Here is a 23,691-nt window from a genome sequence, read left to right on the forward strand (position 1 = left end):
GATTGTCATGTGTTTGTATGATGGGGTGCTGTCCTCAGATAATGGCATGGTTTGCTTTCGCCGTAAAGCCTTTTTGAAATCTGACACGGTGGCTGGATTAACAAGAAGTTAAGCTTTATTTTGGTGTATTGCTCTTGTGATTGTATGAAAGTTAAATATTTCTAATAATTTATTTTGAATTTGGCACTCTGCCATTTCACGGGATGTTGTCAAATTGATCCTGCTAACGGGATTTGATTCGAAATGGTCAGTGATCTGTTTAACTTGGCTTTCGAAGACTTTAGAAAGGCAGGGCAGGATGGATGTAGGTCTAACCGTTTGTAACAGTTCTTTCTCTTTATATCAATATAATCATAATCCTATAAAGAGATATTAACCTCCTTCTCATGTAAATAATTATAAGGTCTAATACCGGTAACATTGTTATATTCAACATAAATCAGTCTGATGAATGCAAAGAAGTGTTGAGAATTTATATCTTGATAAATCCAAAGCATCAAAGGAACATTGTCCATAAATCAAAACCAACATTTTAGGGAGTTTTATGAAACAAAATATACATATTAAAGCCACTAAATACAGGTTTTTAAATCACAACAAGCTCGAATTGAAATATGAAAATGTAAATACCCTGCGCATTAAACTGTTGACCACAAATGCAAACTGTCAGATCAATCCTAAACATAATGCATTGAAATATATGGCATGCAATCAAAGGAATTACTTACAATCATCAAAGAAGCATACATTTGTATTTAGTTCTTTCAGGGTGACAGGTTTAGCCTAACAGAAATCTAGATTTTGCTGTTTTGAAGCAAGCACGGTCATCCTCAGCATCAACGACAATTGGCTGGTGTGGGTCTTTCTCCAACACTCTTGTGGAGCTGTGCTTGGCCTGAAGGTGCTTTTTGATATTTTAAGTTGGCAGTTTTTATTATGTGAAAAACCTTTTATTCTACCAATTCAAAATAAATGTGAACACTTCCACGATGTTCCACAGCAATTGTCTCTGCACCTTGCTAGCTTCCCACCACAACGTTCTTGAAGAAACAGGAAATGTGTGAACTTAGGGAAAGGATTTAAACATTTTGGGGCCCAAAAAAGAAAAAGTAACTAATTGAAAAAAGTAACTAATTAACGGATGTCTTCAGTTGATAAACTACTGCGTTAAGTTACTCTTTACAACAAAAAAGTAAGTTGAGTACTCTATACCCAACACTGCTGAGGAATCACTTTAACATTAGGCTGCAGCACCCATCTCTCGCAACATGCACTGTTGCCTTCACCATAAATCATATGCACACAGTCAATCACACATTGTCTGCACATGCATACCCATGTTTATCCTGCTTATATGAAATAATCAGGACAGTGCATCATCATATGCAGTGTCACCAAAAGGTCCTTCCCTCCTGTTCATAAAAAGGAAAAGTGCCATGTCTGTCATTTGGAGTTTCATCCTGCTAGACAATTTAATCCTTCACCTCAGCCATATGTCAGACGGAGCTTAAATCTAATCCTTCACTCTAGCTACCATGATTGTACAGCAATACACAACACCCCAAAAGTTGCGAAAAGAGCTCTCTTATGACATAAACATAGATAGTTATGCAGCACTCACAACCCAGGAATATATGAAGGAAACACACTTATCAATGCTTTCCACACCAAACAGTTATCCGATTCACTTCAGTTCTTTGCCAAATTGGTGGGGTCACACAGAGACAAGTGTGGTCACTACTTTTAACATTAACTTTACAGGTGAGGTGTGACAATATCAAATCCATCTAATTCTAAATTAAAAGGATAGAGCACTCACCTCTTTTGTCACGTGTCCTCCGGTGATGAGAAGCCCACCCTGCTCGCAGCGCCAATGTTATGAATTGAAAACTGGTCAGTTTGGAGAAATGCTAGATGTAAAATATAAGGTGAACAACTTCTACATTTTAAAGGTCTAATAAACAAAAACAGACATATGGGGAAGACAGACACTTTCTTCTAAGAGGTTAGCAGAAAATCTCCTCCCCCTCCAGTGGGGAGGAAGGACCTAAATATTCTTGCCGTTTGCTGTTCCACCCTTCTGTGCCTGGTGCCAAAGCATTAAATCAAGGCAGAGACCTTGGGGTTGAATATACTATACATTTGAAACATCTTAAATCGCTTAATAACGACACCCATGGCCGGTTTTAAGGCTCAGGGGCCCAGATACCAGTTACTGAGACCTGCTTTACGGTGACATCTGGCCTTAGAGGGTACCTGGAGGCCAAATTCCAATAGGGAATACTCATCATAAAATAGCATTCTAACACACAGAAATATTATATTATAAAATGTTAACCACAGTCAAGCCCATCTCTAACACAGTGAGTTTGTCCTAGCCACCGTGCTTCTACATCTGCATTGCTTGCTGTTTGGGTTTTAGGCTGCGTTTCTGTAGAGCACTTTATGACATCTGCTGATGTAAAAAGGGCTTTATAAAAAAATGTCTTGATTCAAGTACCTACGAATATGGAGCCATTGGAGTTTATTATTTAAATGTCATGATTCAAGAATTAAGTTCAATGTTTTGGTTCCACTGAGATAGGGGAAGCTCAGTCCCTGCAATGATACAAACATAACCTAGTCAGTCAGCACAGAGTCAATTTTGTATTTAATTTAAACAAAATGGCCATACACTCACATTAAATTTAGTACAATAACTTTTCTCACTATGGTAACAAACTTTTCTGTAAATCTGGTACCCTCGCATTTATCAAATTCATTTTAGAATACTTTGGAAAATATTCAACATGACAATACACACATCTTCACTACTTTGTCACTCATACTCTATACATGGGCGGTGTGCATTTTCTGCTGGTGTATCCTGAGGTAGCCCCTCTCTGAGAACCTCTTCCCGCACTGAATACAGGCGAACGGCTTCTCTCCAGTGTGGATCTTCAGGTGCCTCTTCAGATGGGGCTGGTGGGAGAACTTCTTCTCACACTGGGGGCAGCTGTAGGGTTTCTCCCCTGTGTGGACCCTCTGGTGCCTCTTCAGGTTGGACGAGTCTGAGAAACTGGCCCGGCACAGGTGGCAGCCGAACGGTTTCTCCCCCGTATGCATCCTCTGGTGGATCGCCACCTGTTTGGGGAAACTGAATACTTTCCCACAGAACGAACATGAGAAGCGCTTCTCTTTGGCGCTGAAACCTTTACTGATTCCGTCACTACTAATGTCATTTGTCAATGGTCTTGTGTAGCCATTTAGTGTTGAGGCACTGGCATTGTCTGAGGTCTGGTTTAACATTAGGGGAGTGTGAGGAGGACAAAGACCAGGGAGTGTCTGTGTTGTCGCAGGGTCCATGTTCCAGTTGATAGATCCTAAAGAAGGCAGGCTGAAGGCAGCACCTGTTAGGGGGTTAACCTGAGGCGTCATCATTCTCTCTGGATCACAACTATAGGAGCAGGATGGAGCATCGCTAACCAAGTCTATGTCTGTTCTCTCCAGCTGCATATGGACACCTCCCCGCCCCCCCAGACCAAATCTATGTCTCATCCTGGTTTCAGACAATCTGTTGTCATGGAGAATACGTTTGGTTGTTGTTTTGTGTTCGATTGTCTTTTTCTGGTTGTGGTTAACAGTGTTGTCCCGCAGCCTAGAGTTGAGGACACTGTCCCATCCACTGTCCTCCACTATGTCGCCTCTGGTCCTGGCCTGGTCAGTGATGTTGGCTGCACCCGTCTGGGAATCCAAGATGGCCGCCCAGTCTTCCCTGTCATCCTCCAGCCAACCACCTGCAGGAAGAGGTTACAAACATGACACAGAAAACTCTACATATATAGTTTTTTTTCTTCTCAATTATCTGGTCAAGTTTATACATTGTGTTTTTGTATTTAAACATAAGTTGTATTGATTAAATTTTATAAATGAAGAAAAAATAATAGCCAGGTGCATCACTATTCCCATTGAATATCTATTACTGTATGTAGGCTATATGTATTTCTCCCTTACCTTGCTCCCCCATCTTTAGTCCACTTAGCAGGTCAATGCTCTCTGGTCGGTCCTCTATGGTCTCCTCTTTGATGAGCAGCAGATCAGGCTTCCAATCCTCCATGTCTACTGACTGAAAGAGATACAGAGCAGGTTGGGCAATGAAGGATTGCTATGAGTATTATGCAAACATTTTAGTTGATTTGATACTATGCAAACGTTATTACATTGTGTTACCAGACACTCTATAATGGTTTGATAATGTAAAGGCATTTTCCTACATTTTAATTGTAACCTGGACCATATCCACCTAGCGTCTCAGAGTAGAAGTGCTGATTGAGGATCAGGTCCCCACTTGCCTACATATTGTAGTCTTATTCATTATGATCTTAAAGGCTAAACTGATCAGCAGATCAGATCAGTAGTCCTACTCTGACAGGCTTTGCTTTCTAATACCATTCAGACCTCAGGTGGAGGTGTAGTCTGATTGTCCTCCATGACCATGGTTCCCTCAGGATTCCCCAGACCCTCCTCACACCCCTCCTCCTTCATCAGCAGCACCTCTGGACCCTCCTCCTCCTGGAAGAGACAGGTGAAACAGATTACACAGACATACCTGAGGGAGTGTACGTACACACATACACACAGAGATAAAACACACTTTGAACATTAATTGGCCATACTTGCAAACATAAGCGACTATTTACATTTAAAACAGTTTATCCGGCTCAAATTGCGTACCAGCCAATTAAAAACTGATTTATTTGCACGTGACAGAACGCTAAATTGTCGTACACGTTGGCCCTATGCTAACATCACAAGGTGGCAGTGATTATATCCAGGAACAAGTTCACTTAAAGTTAGTCTGCTATCGCTTTAGCAGTGTGTGCTGCCTAGAAGTGATGGTGATAATGGTTGCCTACATGACTGCTACTAGACAAATCCATAAGGATCTGTTTTCTTCTTACGATGTAAGATAAACTGACCTTATTTCTATTTGATCCATAAAAGCACATGGATGTGTGTGAAACAGATAAACAAAAACGTGGGATTTTTTTTTCACAAAAACGTGGGATTTTTTTTCACAAAAATGTGAAAATGTTATCTAACGGTAATAGCTAGTAGCCTTGTCAAGGATGCATCAATGCAATATTGGCATACAACATTTTGCTACAGAACAACGGAAGAAAAGCACATTTTGAACTATTGAATTTGACCGATTTTAAGAAATGCCATTGGTTGGGGCAGAGGCATCATGTCCATAGAGCCCCAAGGTGGAGGTGTCATAAAACCCATAAAACCTAGCGGTCAAACTGCGAAATGGTTCTAATCATTTTTCCACCATAGGGGTTTTTAGAAACACTTAAAATAAGGGCTGTGTTTTGATAACCATGTAAATGTCTCTCGGACAATATATTCCTCACTATTTACTCTCAATATCGAAAATGCTAATTAGCATCAAAGTAGACATTATGCAAGACTACAAATCCCTGCAAACTCCTGCACGTCATCACTAGCTGACACCTTTGCTAACCGGTATTGTGTCAATTTACTTGCGCAAGACGGATCACAATTGTCCATTTAAAGAAATGTAGCCAATTTATTCATGACTAAATATAGCTAACATTAATCCAGAGAATCTTACCTTTGCCTCGATTTGGTAGTCTGGTCCAGATCATCATGGCATTTGTAGTTATTTATGATAGCCACATTAGCAGCTAATTAGCATTTCATTTTTTGGGGGGGTAAATACAGGCGAATGTAAATTGATAAAGTTACCTTGTCCTAGAGAGATTTACACGGTTATCAAAGCGTCACACCAGGGTAAGCCTACACGAATACATCCCTTATTTTAAGTTTCAAAAATCCCCTTTGGGAAAAATGAATGGTGGAAAAAACGATTGGAACCATTTCCTTGTTGGACCTCCAGGTTTTATGGGTATTATGACTCATATTGTGGTCTATAGGGGGCACAGTCAGGAGGATTCAGAAGACTCAAGAGTTAAGCTTAGATATTAGGGCCGGGATGATAACAGTATCGCAACATTGTTTTTCATGGCAAAAATGAAAACACGAAGCGGACAAAACTCTTTGGCCCTTTAAAAACCTGCTGTATGTAAAACAGTGTGTGTTATGGAAAATAAATCTATGTGAGTCTGGATGAAAACACAATGATGTTTGTTTTCAATATTAGGACTGTTTTCCTCAAAGTTAAATCTGCTTCGTGTTTTGTTTCCTTGCCACGACACAAACGAATATCGCGATACTGGTATCGCCTCGGCCCTATTAGATATACAGAAAAATAGACATAAATATGATGTTGGGGGTGAAAATAAGTCTGCAATGATAAGTAAAAATCAGACAAACCTGACTAAACTATGTTGATGTGTACAGTAGGTGTTAGTGTGTGGGTATGTGTAGGTATATTTAGTAAGTGTATAATGGTTATAAAGCGCTGTCTGGTGTATGCAGAATAGAGTGAGATCAGATGTGATGTATACTAAAGAGAGACTCAATGAAAGTCTTGGAATGAAAAGTCCCATTTTGTGTTTATTAAACAAGTTTTAAATACGACATATGAAAACCACACATACACGTCTCAACTAAAAAGCAGAATGAACTTGACGAACTACATTCATTTTCTCATTAAAAGGTGTCATGGGAAAACAATTAAGTAGTTGAATGGAAGTAATGAAACAGGCATTTGTGATCATCATATAGGCTACGCAGTACAAACACAATTTGAAACAGACTTCAGGCTTATACTGTACACTAAGTATACAAAACATTAAGAACACCTGCTCTTTCTATGACAGACTGATCAGGTGTTTGCCCCAAACATAATGCTTTGTATTCAGGACATAGAGTTAATTTCTTTGGCATATTTTTTTCAGTTTTACTTTAGTGCCTTATTGCAAACAGGATGCATGTTTTGGAATATTTTTATTCTGTACATGCTTCCTTCTTTTCACTCTGTCATTTAGGTTAGTATTGTGGAGTAACTACAATGGTGCTGATCCATCCTCGGTTTTCTCCTATCACAGCTATTAAACTCTAACTGTTTTAAAGTCACCATTGGCATGGTGAAATCCCTGAGCAGGTTTCCTTCCTCTCCGGCAACAGAGTTAGGAAGGACGTCTGTATCTTTGTAGTGACTGGGTATATTGATACACCATCCAAAGTGTAATTAATAGTCACCATGCTCAAAGGGATATTCAATGCCTGCTTTTTGTTTTTTTACCCATCTACTTATAGGTGCCCTTCTTTGTGAGGCATTGGAAAACCTCCCTGGTCTTATATATACACAGTGCATTCGGAAAGTATTCAGACCTTCACTTTTTCCTCATTTTGTTACATTAGACTTATTCTAAAATGGATTAAATAGTTTTTTTCGCTCATCAATCTGACAAAGCATACGCAGGGTATTTTTTTTTGCCAAAGTATTCAAAATAAAAAACTGAAATATCCCATTTACATAAGTATTCAGACCATTTACTCAGTACTTTGTTGAAGCACCTTTGGCAGCGATTACAGCCTTGAGTCTTCTTGGGTATGATGCTACAAGCCTGGCACACCTGTATTTGGGGAGTTTCTCCCATTCTTCTCTGCAGATCCTCTCAAGCTCTGTCAGATTGGATGGGGAGCATTGCTGTACAGCTATTTTCAGGTCTCTCCAGAGATGTCAGATTGGGTTCAAGTCCGGGCTCTGGCTGGGCCACACAATGACATTGAGACTTGTCCCGAAGCCACTCCTGCGTTGTCTTGGCTGTGTACTTAGAGTCATTGTCCTGTTGGAAGGTAAACTTTTGCCCCACTCTGTCGTCCTGAGCACTCTGGAGCAGGTTTTCACCAAGGATCTCTCTGTACCTTGCTCTGTTCATCTTTGCCTCAATCCTGACTAGTCTCCCAGTCCCTGCCGCTGAAAACCATCCCCACAGCATGATGATGCCACCACCATGCATAACCGTAGGGATGGTGCCAGGTTTCCTCCAGACACGATGCTTGACATTCAGGCCAAAGAGTTCAATCTTGGTTTCATCAGACCAGAAAATCTTGTTTCTCATGGTGTGAGAGTCCTTTAGCTGCCTTTCGGCAAACTCCAAGCAGGCTGTCATGTGCCTTTTACTGAGGAGTGGCTTCCGTCTGGTCACTCTACCATAAAGGTGTTATTGGTGGAGTGCTGCAGAGATGTTTGTCCTTCTGGAAGGTTCTCCCATTTCCACAGAAGAACTCTGGAGCTCTGTCAGTGACCATCGGGTCCTTGGTCACCTCCCTAACGAAGGCCCTTCTCCCCTGATTGCTCAGATTGGCTGGGCGGCCAGCTCTTGGAAGAGTCTTGGTGGTTCCAAGCTTCTCCCATTTAAGATTGATCGGAACACTGTGTTCTTGGGGACCTTCAATGCTGCAGAAATGTTTTGGTACCCACCTTCCCCAGATCTGTACCTGAACACAATCCTGTCTCGGATCTCTACGGACAATTCCTTGGACCTCATGGCTTGGTTTTTGCTCTGACATGCACTGCATCTCAAGGATGATCAATGGAAACAGGATGGACCTGGGCTCAATTTCAAGTCTCGTAGCAAAGGGTTGGAATACCAATGTAAATAAGGTATTTGTTTTTTATTTTGAATAAATTTACAACAATTTCTAAAAACCTGTTTTCGCTTTGGGGTCTGAATACTTTCCCGAATGCACTGTGTGTGAATGTATATATGTGACCTGTTTCAGGAAACTAGGCGTATGTCGCAAGTCACGACTTCAAAGGAGATCCATTAAGTTAATTTTTTCGAAATACGCTTTTTTTGCAGAAATGCCTTCTGGAACATGTGAACTTTAATTTGCCTTAATAACAAACTTGTATGGCATCTGTAAATACAAATAAAATTGTTAAATTACAAGCCTTGTTGGTTAAGCCACAGAAAGACAGCAACCTTCCCACAAGCCATGATTGGCTGAGATAATGAGTGGGCTGGACATGCCGAGAGAGGAGTTCGGATTAGTCTGCCATAGAGGGCTTCTGTCTATTTGAGCTGGTCAGTCTGTGTTGGTAATCCTGTCGAACGCGGCTTTTATAAAAATGTGTAGTGGAGCTGCATAAGTCTTGCTCTCCACTTTCTGAAGGATTGAGTTTTTATACTACACTGCTCTAAAAAATAAAGGGAACACTAAAATAGCACATCCTAAATCTGAATGAATGAAATATTCTTATTAAATACTTTTTTCTTTACATAGTTGAATGTGCTGACAACAAAATCACACAAAAATTATCAATGGAAATCAAATTTATCAACCCATGGAGGTCTGGATTTGGAGTCACACTCAAAATTAAAGTGGAAAACCACATTACAGGCTGATCCAACTTTGATGTAATGTCCTTAAAAGAAGTCAAAATGAGGCTCCTCTTGCAGGAACTGCTGACACACTCAAGCCACATGAGGTCTAGCATTGTCTTGCATTAGGAGGAACCCAGGAGGAACCCAGGGCCAACGGGACCAGCATATGGTCTCACAGGGGGTCTGAGGATCTCATCTCGGTACCTAATGGCAGTCAGGCTACCTCTGGCGAGCACATGGAGGGCTGTGCGGCCCCCCAAAGAAATGCCACCCCACACCATGACTGACCCAACGCCAAACCGGTCATGCTGGAGGATGTTGCAGGCAGCAGAACGTTCTCCACGGCGTCTCCAGACTCTGTCACGTCTGTCACATGTGCTCAGTGTGAACCTGCTTTCATCCTTGAAGAGCACAGGGCGCCAGTGGCGAATTTGCCAATCTTGGTGTTCTCTGGCAAATGCCAAACGTCCTGCATGGTGTTGGGCTGTAAGCACAACCCCCACCTGTGGACGTCGGGCCCTCATACCACCCTCACGGAGTCTGTTTCTGACCGTTTGAGCAGACACATGCACATTTGTGGCCTGCTGGAGGTCATTTTGCAGGGCTCTGGCAGTGCTCCTCCTGCTCCTTCTTGCACAAAGGCGGAGGTAGCGGTCCTGCTGCTGGGTTGTTGCCCTCCTACGGCCTCCTCCACGTCTCCTGATGTACTGGCCTGTCTCCTGGTAGCGCCTCCATGCTCTGGACACTACGCTGACAGACACAGCAAACCTTGCCACAGCTCGCATTGACATTTATTGTCAATCAGTGTTGCTTCCTAAGTGGACAGTTTGATTTCACAGAAGTGTGATTGACTTGGAGTTACATTGTGTTGTTTAAGTGTTCCCTTTATTTTTTTGAGCAGTGTATATATACACGTTTTCCTTTTTGTATTTAAAACAATAGAATACAGACAACACAAATTGCCGCTCCCAGAGGGTGGTTTCGCACTCACCGGCCCGAGATGCTGGCAAGGCAAAACATACAGTAATCCCATCCCCATCCCTGATTGCAGGACCTCAAACATTTACACTGTCAATTTGTGTATATACTTATTCCAACAACACTCAAATCGGTTCTTTAAATTCACTGCTCATATGAGGGACCTTGCAGACAGTTGTGTATGTGTGGGGTACAGAGATGAGATTGTCGTAAAAAAAAAATAGTGTTAAACACTATTATTGCACACGGAGTGACTCCATGCAATTTATGTGATTTGTTAAGCAGATTTTTACTCCTGAACTTATTAGGCTTGTCATAACAAAGGGGTGGAATACTTATTAACTCAAGAACTTCCAGCTTTTCATTTATTAATTTGTAAAAAATTCTAAAAACATAATTCCACTTTGACATTATGGTGTATTGTGTGTAGGCCAGTGCCACAAAATCTCAATTTAATCCATTTTAAATTCAGGCTGTAACACAACAAAATTTTGAGAAAGTCAAGGGATGTGAAAACTTTCTGAAGGCATTGTATATCACACAATGTCTGGATGCAATATTCTACCCAGGAATATTCAACACTGAAATATGTTACTCTCGTTATTCCAAATGAATCTGTGGATTTTTTCAGCTGACAAAAATGAATGTGACTTTATTATAAACGTCAGAAGCTATCGAGTGGAATGGTGACTTTCTATGTTATAGAGTGAAATGTTTTTTCTGCTGGTGTATCTTGAGGTATCTCCTCTCTGAGAACCTCTTCCCGCAGTGATTACAGGCGAATGGCCTTTCTCCTGTGTGGACCCTCTGGTGCCTCTTCAGGTCACCAGCCTGAGCAAAGCACATTTGACACTGGGTACAGCTGAAGGGTTTCACCCCTGTGTGGACCCTCTGGTGCCTCTTCAGGGTGCTAGCCTGGGCGAAGCGCATGTTACACTGGGTACAGCTGTAGGGTTTCACCCCTGTGTGGATCCTCTGGTGGATCTCCACCTTCTGGAGGCAGCTAAAGCCTTTGTTACAGAACATGCAGAGGAACCGTTTCTCTTTACTATTGCCTGATGTTGCTCCCCCTCCCTGAGTCTGGGCTCTAGCCCTGTCATTTGAGTTCAATACCTGATCGAAAACAACATAGCCGTGTGAATCGGAAGGCCCCATCGACGTAGACACTGGGTCGCGATCCTTGAACGTGTGTAAAGAGGAGTGGGTCGGGACATTTAGATTTGTCTCTAAGCTTTCCCTGTAGTCTAAGAAGTCACTGGTGTTGCCCTGCAAGTGTCCTTTTCCTAAGTGAGTCTCGTCTGCATTCCATGTCAGAGGAGAGTCACCCTCCACTTTCACAGTGACCTCATCTACGACCAGACCCTCCCCTTTCTTATTTCTTTCTATGGACCCTTCAGAGTAAACACTACTACTGTACCGGTTCCAGTCCCCTCTAGACAGATCAGTCTGTGTCTCTAAACCCAAGGGCATGTTGCCAGGGTCCATCTCTGTAGCGTAAGAACAAGACGGATCATTACCGCCAGAGTGTAATGTGTCACCATCACCACGGGAATAAACCATCCACGGGCTCTGGTGAAATACCGGTAAATACTCTGAGCCAGGAGAAGGAGGACACCCCAGTTTCTCCAGTCTCTCTGGGTCTGATCTGTGGTCAGATCCTGTGTGTAAGAGGCTGTGTGTTACAGCTAAAGTCTCAGTGTCTGTCTCTGACTTGAGGACGGCGTTCGGCGTTCCACTGACCTCCATGATGCTGCGTCGGGTCCTGGGCTGTGGCGTGGCGGCGAGGTCCTCCGTGGCTTCAGGGGAAGCTCCAGGCACTGCAATCTGGATGTCTCTGCTGTGCTGTGGGTCCTCCTCTCCTTCAGACCTCTCTTGCTTGACCCCAGGACCTGCAACCTCTGCATCCTGACACAAGAAGGAGGTTGTTACTAGTATCCAGTTCAATTGGATAACAATGTCAAAGGGATGTCTCACAAGCTCCCTTATGGCAGATAAATAAGGATGTAAATGTAAGCAAGTGAATAGCTGAGGGGAGCCTTTCTGAAATAAACTGATCACAGTTGATATACTGTAATTTTAATGTAACACGTTTACACTAACCTCTATCACGATAACGTGCTGGGTTGAGGTTCCACTCCCCTCATCAACAGTGATTGGTTGGTCATCTCTCCATGTATTGTGTCCCGCTGGCTTCACAAAGCTCTTGTGGCCTCCAGTGAGATCTCCTTCAGCTGAGAGAGTGATTGGGGGAAAAGAGGTGGTTAGGTTAGCTACTGTAAATTCTCAAAAGCTATTGTACATGATTGACACTGTCTAGAATTGGCAAGAATGTAAGGTAACACTTCTCATAACTTCTTGACATACTATTTATTGATTGATCAATGTATTGTGTTCCATGTATCACATTGTTTTTGAGTAAATAATAGGAAATGCAGTAAATCAAGAATCTGGTTAAATTATATTGCTTCTTTGCGCAAGATAACTAAGTAATCAGCTGAATTATTGCATACTAACTACCCAAAAACGGACCAAGACCCAATTCTGGTTAACCATATATGTGCTTAACACATCTAAAATCACACATGCGCAGAGGGGAACCGGCGACATGCCCCGCATCCTTGGCCTTCTTCAAAATGTACCTCTTGCCATTCCTCTGTATCGGTCGAGGATCTTGACACTTCTGGGACGACTGGCGAGGACGCGTTCCCGTGACAATTTCAGTTCTAGTAGCTGTAGTTTCCTCCGCAATGCACTGGTTTCTTTTTGGCTTTGAGTTATTTCTAAACGAAAGACTGCATAGTCGTCGTCTACGAGTTTACAGACCTCTGCCACTGCGGCATTCGCTAGCACCTCCATTATGGAGGCTATTTGAGTGTGAAAAACCATACAGTTAGCAGCCATTATTAACTAACTTAGTAGCTAGGTAGCGTTACCTCTAGCTAACCTCTATTGACCATCCAAGTCCTGTCTCCAACGAGGATTAAAGACTACATGGGGTAAGTATGTGGTGCTGTGCAGTTAAATTAGACATAGTTTGAGTTCCAGGGTGTTAATAAACGTCTAAATAAATTTTAAAAAACGCTAACGTGAAATGTATTCTTAGTTACTGTTTACTTCCGTTGAAATACCGATGAGAAAAGATGTTGTCGCTCAAAGGGTGTGGCTAAATGAAAAGCGTATGCGCACTGTTCTTTGAAATACGGTACTGCTTATCTCCTATTCAAGATCAGTCTTAAAAGCTTAGATCACTTAGAACAGTGTTAGCAAGATGAGTAGAATAAAATACAATATACTGTAAATATTTAACTTTCCTTTGATCTAGCCTAGGTTTACTGTCTCTCTAAAAACAAGCCTGTTTCAAATGACAAGTTAATGAGGGGTATGTGTTCAAATAACCTACAAAACAGAAGGGTCGTTCCATTTGATTTCAACCACAACCCTTTTTTGATTTGAATGAAATTTTCCATACATATTTGCCCATGGTAGAAGTGGTCAGAAAGTTACTTTTTGGAACTTAATGCCAAAACAGGCGCTCAAGGTTGAACCATTTTGAACCATCCTGTGTGGAAGCATCTGCTTTTAATATACTTTTCATCCCTCATTTACTCAATTCTTTGCATTATTTTGGTAGTTAGAGTGTAAATCTCAGAAAATACAGCTATCAGTGCAGGACAGTTAATAACCATAGCAATAAACACAAGAAACCATACTTTACTAAAACTCATCCTCTCTGGATCTCTCTCTTCAGGCCTACTCACTCACCCTTGGGCTGTCCTCTACTCTCTTCACTGCCTCGGCATAGAACACTTTCTGCACAACTCAAATTCTGTCAATCTCAACCTGTCTCTCTCTCACAGGGCACACAGTTGACACAGTGCTTTCTCTATCCCAACTCCCAACACTCTCCCTTCTAGACACTGCTGCAACATGTCAATCCTTTACACCTAAAGCACCATAGCAGGGTTCGGAACATGGGCCCTCACAGAATAGCAAATATAAGCTAACCATATCAGGTAGAAACTCTGTCATAGTTCAACAAAACAGATAGGGTATTCTCAGTCTTGCCATTGCCACCGGATCTACGTCTCACAAACACCAGAAATATTCATTTTCATTTGATCCACCTCAACGCTACCCCATTCATCACTCTGTTGAGCGACGGCCTGCTCCAGAGAGCAAAGCACGACACAGGTCGATCCCGAGTCGCGTGACACGGAGCGCCCGCTGCCTCTGGGCAGAGGATGCACAAAAAAAATCTTAAATTGAATTCTCGAAACTTACAATTCAACTTTAATAATCCCAGAGAGGCAATTCGTTCAGGCCTGACAGGGTGCTTCAGACAGGACAAACACAGTATATAAAAAAAAAATGTAAGAGACCAAAAAAAAACGCATTAAGGCATCAGTTAAAAGTGCATGGTGCATTTAAGTCCGTGGTAGCCACAGTTCTTAGTTTAGCCCTGCCATTAATTATCTCTAGAATAGTCTTCATGAATGGTCCTGTTAACCAGGCGATTTGCCTCAGCTACGAACAAGGCCCTGCGTCTATTGGTGGAACACTTGAGAAAGCACAGGCGACATCCCAAAGGGGAGCAGATGGAACTGCGGGTTGAGGATATGGTGCTGTTCCCCATGATGTCGTAGGCTTTCCTCCTGGCCTGCTGCTCAAAGAATGAGGCCAGACTTCTGAGGCAGCCTGGTGATCTTTGAGCAGGTGTTCACAATGGCTTGAAGGCAGTATCTGTTCTTGACAGAGAGGGATGTAAACCAGCATACTTAATTATTATTTTTTTTACCTTTAACTAGGCAAGTCAGTTAAGAACAAATTCTTATTTACAATGATGGCCTACAGGGGAACAGTGGGTTAACTGCCTTGTTCAGGAGCAGAACAATCAGTCATTGGTGTAGATAATAAAGGGAGGGGTGACACCCTTGTGGTGAACCTGTTCAAGTGAGTAGTTTTTTTTGGACGTGGCACCATTAGCATAGACTCTACATAATTCACAAGTTAAAACCTCTTTGGGCTAGGGGGCAGTATTTTCACGTTCGGATGAAAAGCGTGCCCAGAGTAAACTACCTGCTACTCAGGCCCAGAAGCTAGGATATGCATATTATTGGAAGATTTGGATAGAAAACACTCTGACGTTTCTAAAACAGTTTGAATGATGTCTGTGAGTATAACATAACTAATGTGGCAGGCAAAAACCTGAGAAAAATCCAACCAGGAAGAGGTTTGTAGTTTGTAGAGACTCAAATCTCCCTCACTAGCTTTAAGCACCAGTTGTCAGACCAGCTCACAGATCACTGCACCTGTACATAGCCCATCTATCTACTTACCTCATCCCCATACAGTATTTATTTATTTATCTTGTTCCCCAGTATCTCTACTTGCATATTCATCTTCTGCACATCTACCAATCCAGTAGTTAATTGCTATATTGTCATTACTTCGCCACCATGGCCTATTTATTGCTTTAACTCCCTTAACTTTCCTCATTTGCACTCTGTATATAGACTTTTTGCCTTATTATGTTCTACTGTATTATTGACTATGTTTTGTTCATTCCATGTGTAACTCTGTGTTGTTGTATGTGTCGAATTGCTATGCTTTATCTTGGCCAGGTCGCAGTTGCAAATGAGAACTTGTTCTCAACTAGCCTACCTGGTTAAATAAAAAATAAAATAAAAGGTTTGTAGGCCTCCTTGCTCACACATGCTTTTTCAGTTCTGCCCACAAATTGTCTATGGGATTGAGGTCAGGGCTTTGTGATGGCAACTCCAATACATTGACTTTGTTGTCCTTAAGCCATTTTGACCCAACTTTGGAAGTATGCTTCCAAAGTGGTCATTGTCCATTTGTGTTCAAGCTTTAACTTCCTGACTCCTTCCTGAGCAGTATGACGGCTGCGTGGTCCCATGGTGTTTATATTATATTGCGTACTATCGTTTGTACAGATGAACATCATACCTTCAGGCTTTTGGAAATTGCTCCCAAGGATGAACCGGTCTTGGCAGATTCCTTTTGATTTTCCCATGATGTCAAAAAAAAAGTCACAGAGTTATTTATTTTTTTTACTTTTATTTAACTAGGCAAGTCAGTTAAGAACAAATTCTTATTTTCAATGACAGTCTAGGAACAGTGGGTAATCTGCCTTGTGTTCAGGGGCAGAACAACAGATTTTTACCTTGTCAGCTCAGGGATTAAATCTTACAACCTTTCGGTTACTAGTCCAACGCTCTAACCACTAGGCTACCACTGCCTCACCCAGTTTGAAGGTAGGCCTTGAAATACATCCACAGGTACACCTCCAATTGACTCAAATTATGTCAATTAGCCTATCAGAAGCTTCTAAAGCCATGACATCATTTTCTGGAATTTTCTAAGCTGTTTAAAGGCACAGTCAATTTAGTGGATATAAACTTCTGACCCACTGGACTTGTGATACAGTGAATTATAAATTAAATAATCTGTCTGTAAACAATTGTTGGAAAAATGACTTGTGTCATGCACAAAGTAGATGTTCTAACCGACTTGCCAAAACTCTAGTTTGTTAACAATACATTTGTGGAGTGGTTGAAAAACAAGGGGTGGTTAAGGGCGCTGTACTGCAGCGCCAGCTGTGCCATCAGAGTCCCTGGGTTCGCGCCCAGGCTCTGTCGTAACCGGCCGCGACCGGGAGGTCCGTGGGGCGACGCACAATTGGCCTAGCGTCGTCCGGGTTAGGGAGGGATTGGTCGGTAGGGATCTCCTTGTCTCATCGCACACCAGCGACTCCTGTGGCGGGCCGGGCGCAGTGTGCGCTAACCAAGGTTGCCAGGTGCACGGTGTAGCCTCCGACACATTGGTGCGGCTGGCTTCCGGGTTGGATGCGCGCTGTGTTAAGAAGCAGTACGGCTGGTTGGGTTGTGTATCGGAGGACGCATGACATTCAGCCTTCGTCTCTCCCGAGCCCGTACGGGAGTTGTAGCAATGAGACAAGATGGTAGCTACTACAACAATTGGATACCACGAAATTGGGGAGAAAAAAGGGAGAAAAAAAAAGAAAAAGTTGTTTTAATGACTCCAACCTAAACGTATGTAAACTTCCGACTTCAACTGTATATTCATTCAGTTAGCTCACATTTGCTTGCAACTCCTCCAGCTTGTAATTTATTTGAATCTGGCTCTCTGCATGTTGGCCAGGTGGGATGCTACCGTCCCACCTATCCCAGAGAAGTTAAACTAATAACACAAACAATTATGCGTTTTCATGTTTTTATTGAACACATTGTGTAAACATTCACAGTGCAGGGTGGAAAAAGTATGTGAACCCTTGCATTTAGTAACTGGTTGAACCTCCTTTGGCAGCAATAACCTCAACCAAATGTTTCCTGTAGTTGCGGACCAGACCTGCACAACGGTCAGGAGGAATTTTGGACCATTCCTCTTTACAAAACTGTTTCAGTTCAGCAATATTCTTGGGATGTCTGGTGTGAACTGCTTGAAGTCATGCCACAGCATCTCAATCGGGTTGAGGTCAGTACTCTGACTGGGCCACTCTGGAAGGCATTCTGTTGATTTACTTCTGTGTTTTGGGTTGTTGTCTTGTCTTGTCACCCAACTTCTGTTGTGCTTCAATTGGCGGACAGATAGCCTGACATTCTCCTGCAAAATGTCACGATAAACTTTAATTCATTTTTACGTCGATGATAGAAAGCTGTCCAGGCCATGAGGCAGAAAAGCAGCCCATAACCATGATGCTCCCTCTATCATACTTTAGTTGAGGTTTTGATGTTGGTGTGCTGTGCCTTTTCTTTCTCCACACAGTGTTGTGTGTTGTTTCCAAACAACTCAAATGTAGTTTCATCTGTCCAAATAATATTTTGCCAGTAGCGCATCCAGGTGCACTTTTGCAAACTTCAGACGTGCAGCAATGGTTTTTTTTGGACAGCAGTGGATTCTTCCGTGGTGTCCTCCCATAAACACCATTATTGTTTAGTGTTTTACGTATCATAGACTCGTCAACAGACAGTTAGCATGTTCCAGAGATTTCTGTATGTCTTTAGCTGACACTCTAGGATTCTTCTTAACCTCATTGAGCATTCTGCACCATTACTAGGTATATATTCAGAAGACGTTTGAGCCTTGCACCTTTCTTCCCACTCAGAGATCTCGACAAATCAAGACACCGGTCTACACTGAAGAGGAAGGATCGTATTGGTTGGCGTAATAGTTCAAAGGGTGTGGTTAAATGAAAATAGTATGTGCACTGTTCTTTGAAATACGCTACTGGTTATTACCTTACACTTCAAATCTCATACGATCAGTCTCTTTCAAGCTGAGAGCAGACTTGTTTAGAAAGAACAGAATAGAATGACTTTATTCCATCTACATCACCTCAATAAGGTAAATATTCAACTGTCCTTGTTCTAGCCTAGGTTTACTGTCTCTTAAAAACAAGTTAAATAGAGGATTAATGAGGGGTATGGTTAATTACCCTCTTACCCCAAGACACTTCACACGATAACAACAATCTGTCAGCTAAAGAATGATTCCCTGACATCCCCTGCGTACAGCTGAAGACGCACTGCTACGATTTCTCCTCGTTGTGGACACTCCTATGTCTGATAAGCTCTTGTAGTTTAGTTTGCACTTGAAGGGTGTGAACGGTCTGGTGCGTCTTCACATAATTTGCCTCAGCAAAGCGCTTCCCACACGTGGGGCAGGCATACGGCATGTCTGTGTCTGTCCTAACGCTCGGCCTCCCATGTTGTGACCCAATGACATCAGAGGAGGTAAAAGCAGGAGCCACCCTCAGTTGATTAGTCTTTGAGCTCCCTCCTTGACCTCTAGCCATTGTTTGGGTGTTGTTGGGATTGTGTGCGGTGTTATAGGCTAGGTGAACGCCCATCCTGACCCTGTCTGTATTCATGGGGTAACCATGAGGTAACTGAGGAAGGCTAAACCCAGGTCCAGGCTTTCTATGAACCCAGTCACCAGGCATTAGATGAGACCCTGAAGGAGAAGACAGACTTGCTGATAGACTACCATCAGGGGGGTCTCCCACCACTCTCTGTGAAGGCTGAAGCCCAGGGTTACCTGCTCTGTTCATCATGGATACCGTGGTGTTTGTATCATAGGAACACGAGGGTCTATCTCTATCAGCCCCAGGCCCTGCTTCATCCCTGCTCTGAGACTGTGAAGAGAAGGGTCTGGTCTGCGGACTGGAGCCTCTGTCTCTCAGATGACCACCAGGACCGAGGTGGTTCAGTCCACCTGTGCACTGGTTGTGTTCTATGTAGTTGTTGTGGTGGAGTCTCTGTCCCCCGTGGTTGGTTCCGGGTTCTGACTGGGGAAGGAAGAGTGACGGCTCCTGATCCAGGGTCCTGATCCGGGGCCAGGGTTTGTGGCCAGCCTCTTCAGAAGTCCAGTCTCTCCCGCCAGTAACACCGGATATCAGCAGGTCTTCATGGACTGCAGACTGCAAACAAAGATGGTACAGAAAAGCATAAATGTTTATATAAAGAAACTCTAAAATGTTAACCACAGTCAAGCTCATCTCTAACACTGATTCAAGTACCAAACATTAGTCAGTCAGCACAGAGTCAATTTAGTATTTAATTGAAACAAAATGGCATTACATTCACATTTATTGCACGAAACGATACGCGACAGGACTAACTTTCACTATGGTAACACTTTTCTGTAAATCTGGTACCCTAGCTTTGATAAAATTAATTTTAGAATACTTTGGAAAAGGTTCAACATAACATTACACACAGCTTCACTACTTCAGGTCAAGTAAACATGAATTACGGCACTATCATTATTTCACTATAAAACATCAGCATCAACCTAAAGGGCCATGTCCAACAGCAGCTTGACCGCAGGGATGACAAACACCCCTTTCCCCTTCACAATATAAATCTAAAGTATAAAATGTTTCCATCTGCCATGAATTTGCCTTGATCAGCCCGAGCTCTTATCGCCGTAACACAAACCCTTGCGACACCATCAGTCGACATGGTGTTGGTCCAGTTGACACCCGAAGCTGACTCTCAGCCGATCATGCCTTCACTCAACCGAGTTCGGCCCGAAAGGTGAACAATGGCTGACAGAGGTAAGTTCAATCAACTAATATTAAAATTGTAGATCGTTTTTTGGTCTTCTGTTATGAAAGCAGGCTATTGATTAGGCAAGCTAGGTTAAATGTAATTTAACCAAATATAAGCATTGCATCTGGGAAAAATCCCTCACTAAGCCCTAAACCTTAACTACGTCTCGTAATGAATGTGGAAATTGAGCAAATTGTGGTGACTAAGCTGCTTGGAGTAACCCTGGATTGTAAACTGTCATGGCCTAAACATATTGATGCAGCAGTAGATAAGATGGGTAGATGTCTCTCCATAATAAAGCGCTGCTCTACCTTCTTTTAACAACACTATCAACAAGGCAGGTACTACAGGCCCTAGTTTTGTCGCACCTAGACTACTGTTCAGTAGTGTGGTCACAGAGGGACTTGTAGGTGGCTCAGAACAGGGCAGCACGGCTGGCGCTTAAAAGTACACAGAGAGCGAACAATGACATGCACGTTAATCTCTCATGGCTCAAAGTGGGAGAGAGATCGACTTCCTTATTACTTGTTTTTGTAAGAGGTGTTGACAAGCTGAATGTCCGGAGCTGTCTGTTTAAACTACTAGCACACAGCTCGGACATCCATGCATACCCCACACAAGACATGCCACCAGAGGTCTCTTCACAGTCCCCAAGTCCAGAGCAGACTATGGGAGACGCACAGTACTAAATAGAGCCATGACTACATGGAACTCTATTCCACATCAGGTAACTGATGCAAGCAGAATAATCAGATGTAAAAAGCAGGTAGAAATACACCTCATGGAACAACAGGGACTGTGAAGAGACACACACAAAAGGTACAGACACATACATTGTGATATTGTCATATGGTGTTATTGAACATTGTGTTGTGGATATGTGGTGGTGTAGGGATGTTATACGATGTACTGTTTTATCTTTAGCTCATTCAGTACAAACATAGTTCACCGTTTTATCTGTTGTTTTAGAAGTAATGTGGGTGCTTTGGTGTGTTTGGACCCCAGAGCTAATGGGCATCCCAATTATTATTATTATTATTATTTTTTATCCGTTATTTTACCAGGTAAGTTGACTGAGAACACGTTCTCATTTACAGCAACGGCCTGGGGAATAGTTACAGGGGAGAGGAGGGGGATGAATGAGCCAATTGTAAACTGGGGATTATTAGGTGACCGTGATGGTTTGAGGGCCAGATTGGGAATTTGGCCAGGACACCGGGGTTAACACCCCTACACTTATGATAAGTGCCATGGGATCTTTAATGACTTCAGAGTCAGGACACCCGTTTAATGTCCCATCCGAAAGATCACTGCCCTGGGGTATTGGGATATTTTTAGACCAGAGGAAAGAGTGCCTCCTACTGGCCCTCCAACACCACTTCCAGCAGCATCTGGTCTCCCATCCATGGACTGTCCAGGACCAACCCTGTTTAGCTTCAGAAGCAAGCCAGCAGTGGTATGCAGGGTGGTATGCTGCTGGCAAATAATAAATACAAATGTCATATTTAGCCTAGCTAGCCAGTTATATTTGCGTAGCAGAGTAGTGCGCAACAGCCATGGAATACTGCATACATTTTAAAAGGCATTACATCATAAATAGTATGAAAATGAGTACATACTACGCAGTTTAAGTACAGTATGTCGGATGCTATTATGGTTATTCGGACATGGAGAGTGTCTGTGTTGTCGCAGGATCCATGTTCCAGTTGATAGATCCTATAGAAGGCAGACTGATGGCAGCACCTGGTAGGGGATTAACCTGAGGCGCCATCCGTCTCTCTGAATCTCAACTATAGGAGCAGGACGGAGCATCGCTAGCAGAGTGTCTGTTCTCTCCCGCCACAAACCGACACCTCCCAGTCTCCGCAGACTAAATCTACGCTTCATCCTGGTCTCAGCCAGTCTGTTGTAATGAAGACTAAGTTTGGTTGTTTTGTGTTCGACTGTTTGTTTCTGGTTGTGGTTAAGAGTGTTGTTCCCCAGCCCAGAGTTGAGGACACTGTCCCATCCACTGACCTCCACTATGTCGCCTCTGGTCCTGGCCTGCTCAGTGATATCGTCCTGCGAGCCCTTAGCCGCACCAGTCAGGGTCAGAGAATCCAAGACAGCCACCCAGTATTTGTTAGCCTCCAGCCAACCACCTGCAGGAAAAGGTTACAAAATAGACTTTACAAATATGGCATGAGTTAGTTACCTGGTCAAGTTCATACATTCTAATGTGTGTTTTTGTACGTGAACATACATTGTATTGATTTAATTTGATAAATTAAGAGAAAATAATAGCCAGGTGCATCACTATTCCCATTGAATATCTATTACTGTATGTATATATATTCATTTCTCTCTGACCTTGCTCCCCCATCTTTAGTCCACTCAGCAGATCAATGCTCTCTGGTCCATCCTCTACTGTCTCCTCTTTGACTAGCAGCAGATCAGGCTTCCCATCCTCAATGCCTACTGACTGTAAGAGAGAGTGAGAGGATGTTGGATAAACAAATCTGATATGAGCACCCTGCTATAGAGCATCTTCTGATTGGGCAATGAGGGATTGCTATAGTAGTAAACAGTAGTTTACAGTGGGCTCACCTCAGTGAGACTGTGTGTGGTCCTGTGCTGCTCAGCTGGTTCCTCTGTGGGTTCAGGAGGTGTAGTCCGGCTGTCCTCCATGACCATGGTCCCCAGACCCTCCTCACACATCAGCAGCACCTCTGGACCCTCCTCCTCCTGGAAGAGACAGGTGATACAGATTACACAGAATACACTCCCTCAGGTACGTACGTACGTACGTACGTACACACAGAAAACACACTTTCAACATGGAGTGTTTACCCATCCCCACTATGTTTGAGTTCTATACTGTAGTTACAGAATTATTTCACTGTTGTTCAACCCATCATGGTGGACATACATATGATGTTGTGGGTAAATATGTGTCAGCTATGATAAGACAAAAGTCAAAAGACAAACTATTTTGACGTGTACAGTAGATGTTTGTTAGTGTGTGGGTCTAGAGTCAAAGAAAATCTTAGAATGAAAAGTCCTATTTTGTGTTTAGTAAACATAAACAAGTGTTAAATGCACCATATGTATAAATCAGCATTCATTTCCTCATTAAAAGTATTTTGTGAAAATTTGTGAACATTAAAAAGCCTACACAGCACAAACAATATGAAACAGACATTTTAGGCTCATACCACACTATCTGTGGGATCTTCTCTGCTGTCAACAATGAAAATTAATCTTTGTCATGTTTGATCTAAACGTCAGAAGCTATTCCTGTGGAATGGTAACTTTATATTTTATAGAGTGGAATG

The 23,691-nt window shown here is 42.6% G+C and overlaps 1 protein-coding gene across 9 annotated transcripts in view; it reads right to left on the reverse strand.

Moving 5' to 3' along the window:
- LOC110534626 (uncharacterized) overlaps window positions 1-23,691 on the reverse strand; it is a 168,433-nt gene that overhangs the window by 44,818 nt on the left and 99,924 nt on the right. For 3 of the 9 annotated variants that reach the window (XM_090187488.1, XM_090187479.1, XM_090187480.1), the window contains 4 exons: window positions 22,964-23,101; window positions 22,727-22,838; window positions 22,394-22,518; window positions 17,524-19,743 (listed from right to left, as the gene is read on the reverse strand). In XM_090187488.1, the coding sequence (XP_090043614.1) occupies window positions 18,853-19,743; window positions 22,394-22,518; window positions 22,727-22,838; window positions 22,964-23,101 (1,266 nt within the window). In that variant the 3' untranslated portion in view covers window positions 17,524-18,852. Of the gene's footprint in view, window positions 1-2,633; window positions 3,777-3,993; window positions 4,106-4,437; window positions 4,552-6,060; window positions 6,070-12,023; window positions 12,189-12,383; window positions 12,515-12,922; window positions 17,327-17,523; window positions 19,744-22,321; window positions 22,519-22,726; window positions 22,839-22,963; window positions 23,102-23,691 lie in introns of those variants that run through there. The other 6 variants (XM_090187487.1, XM_090187482.1, XM_036934492.2 and 3 more) reach the window with 5 other exon arrangements.

Source organism: Oncorhynchus mykiss, chromosome 10 (assembly GCF_057628025.1).
Source record: "Oncorhynchus mykiss isolate SJ-2025 chromosome 10, ASM5762802v1, whole genome shotgun sequence".
In the NCBI taxonomy this organism is placed as follows: Eukaryota; Metazoa; Chordata; class Actinopteri; order Salmoniformes; family Salmonidae; genus Oncorhynchus; species Oncorhynchus mykiss.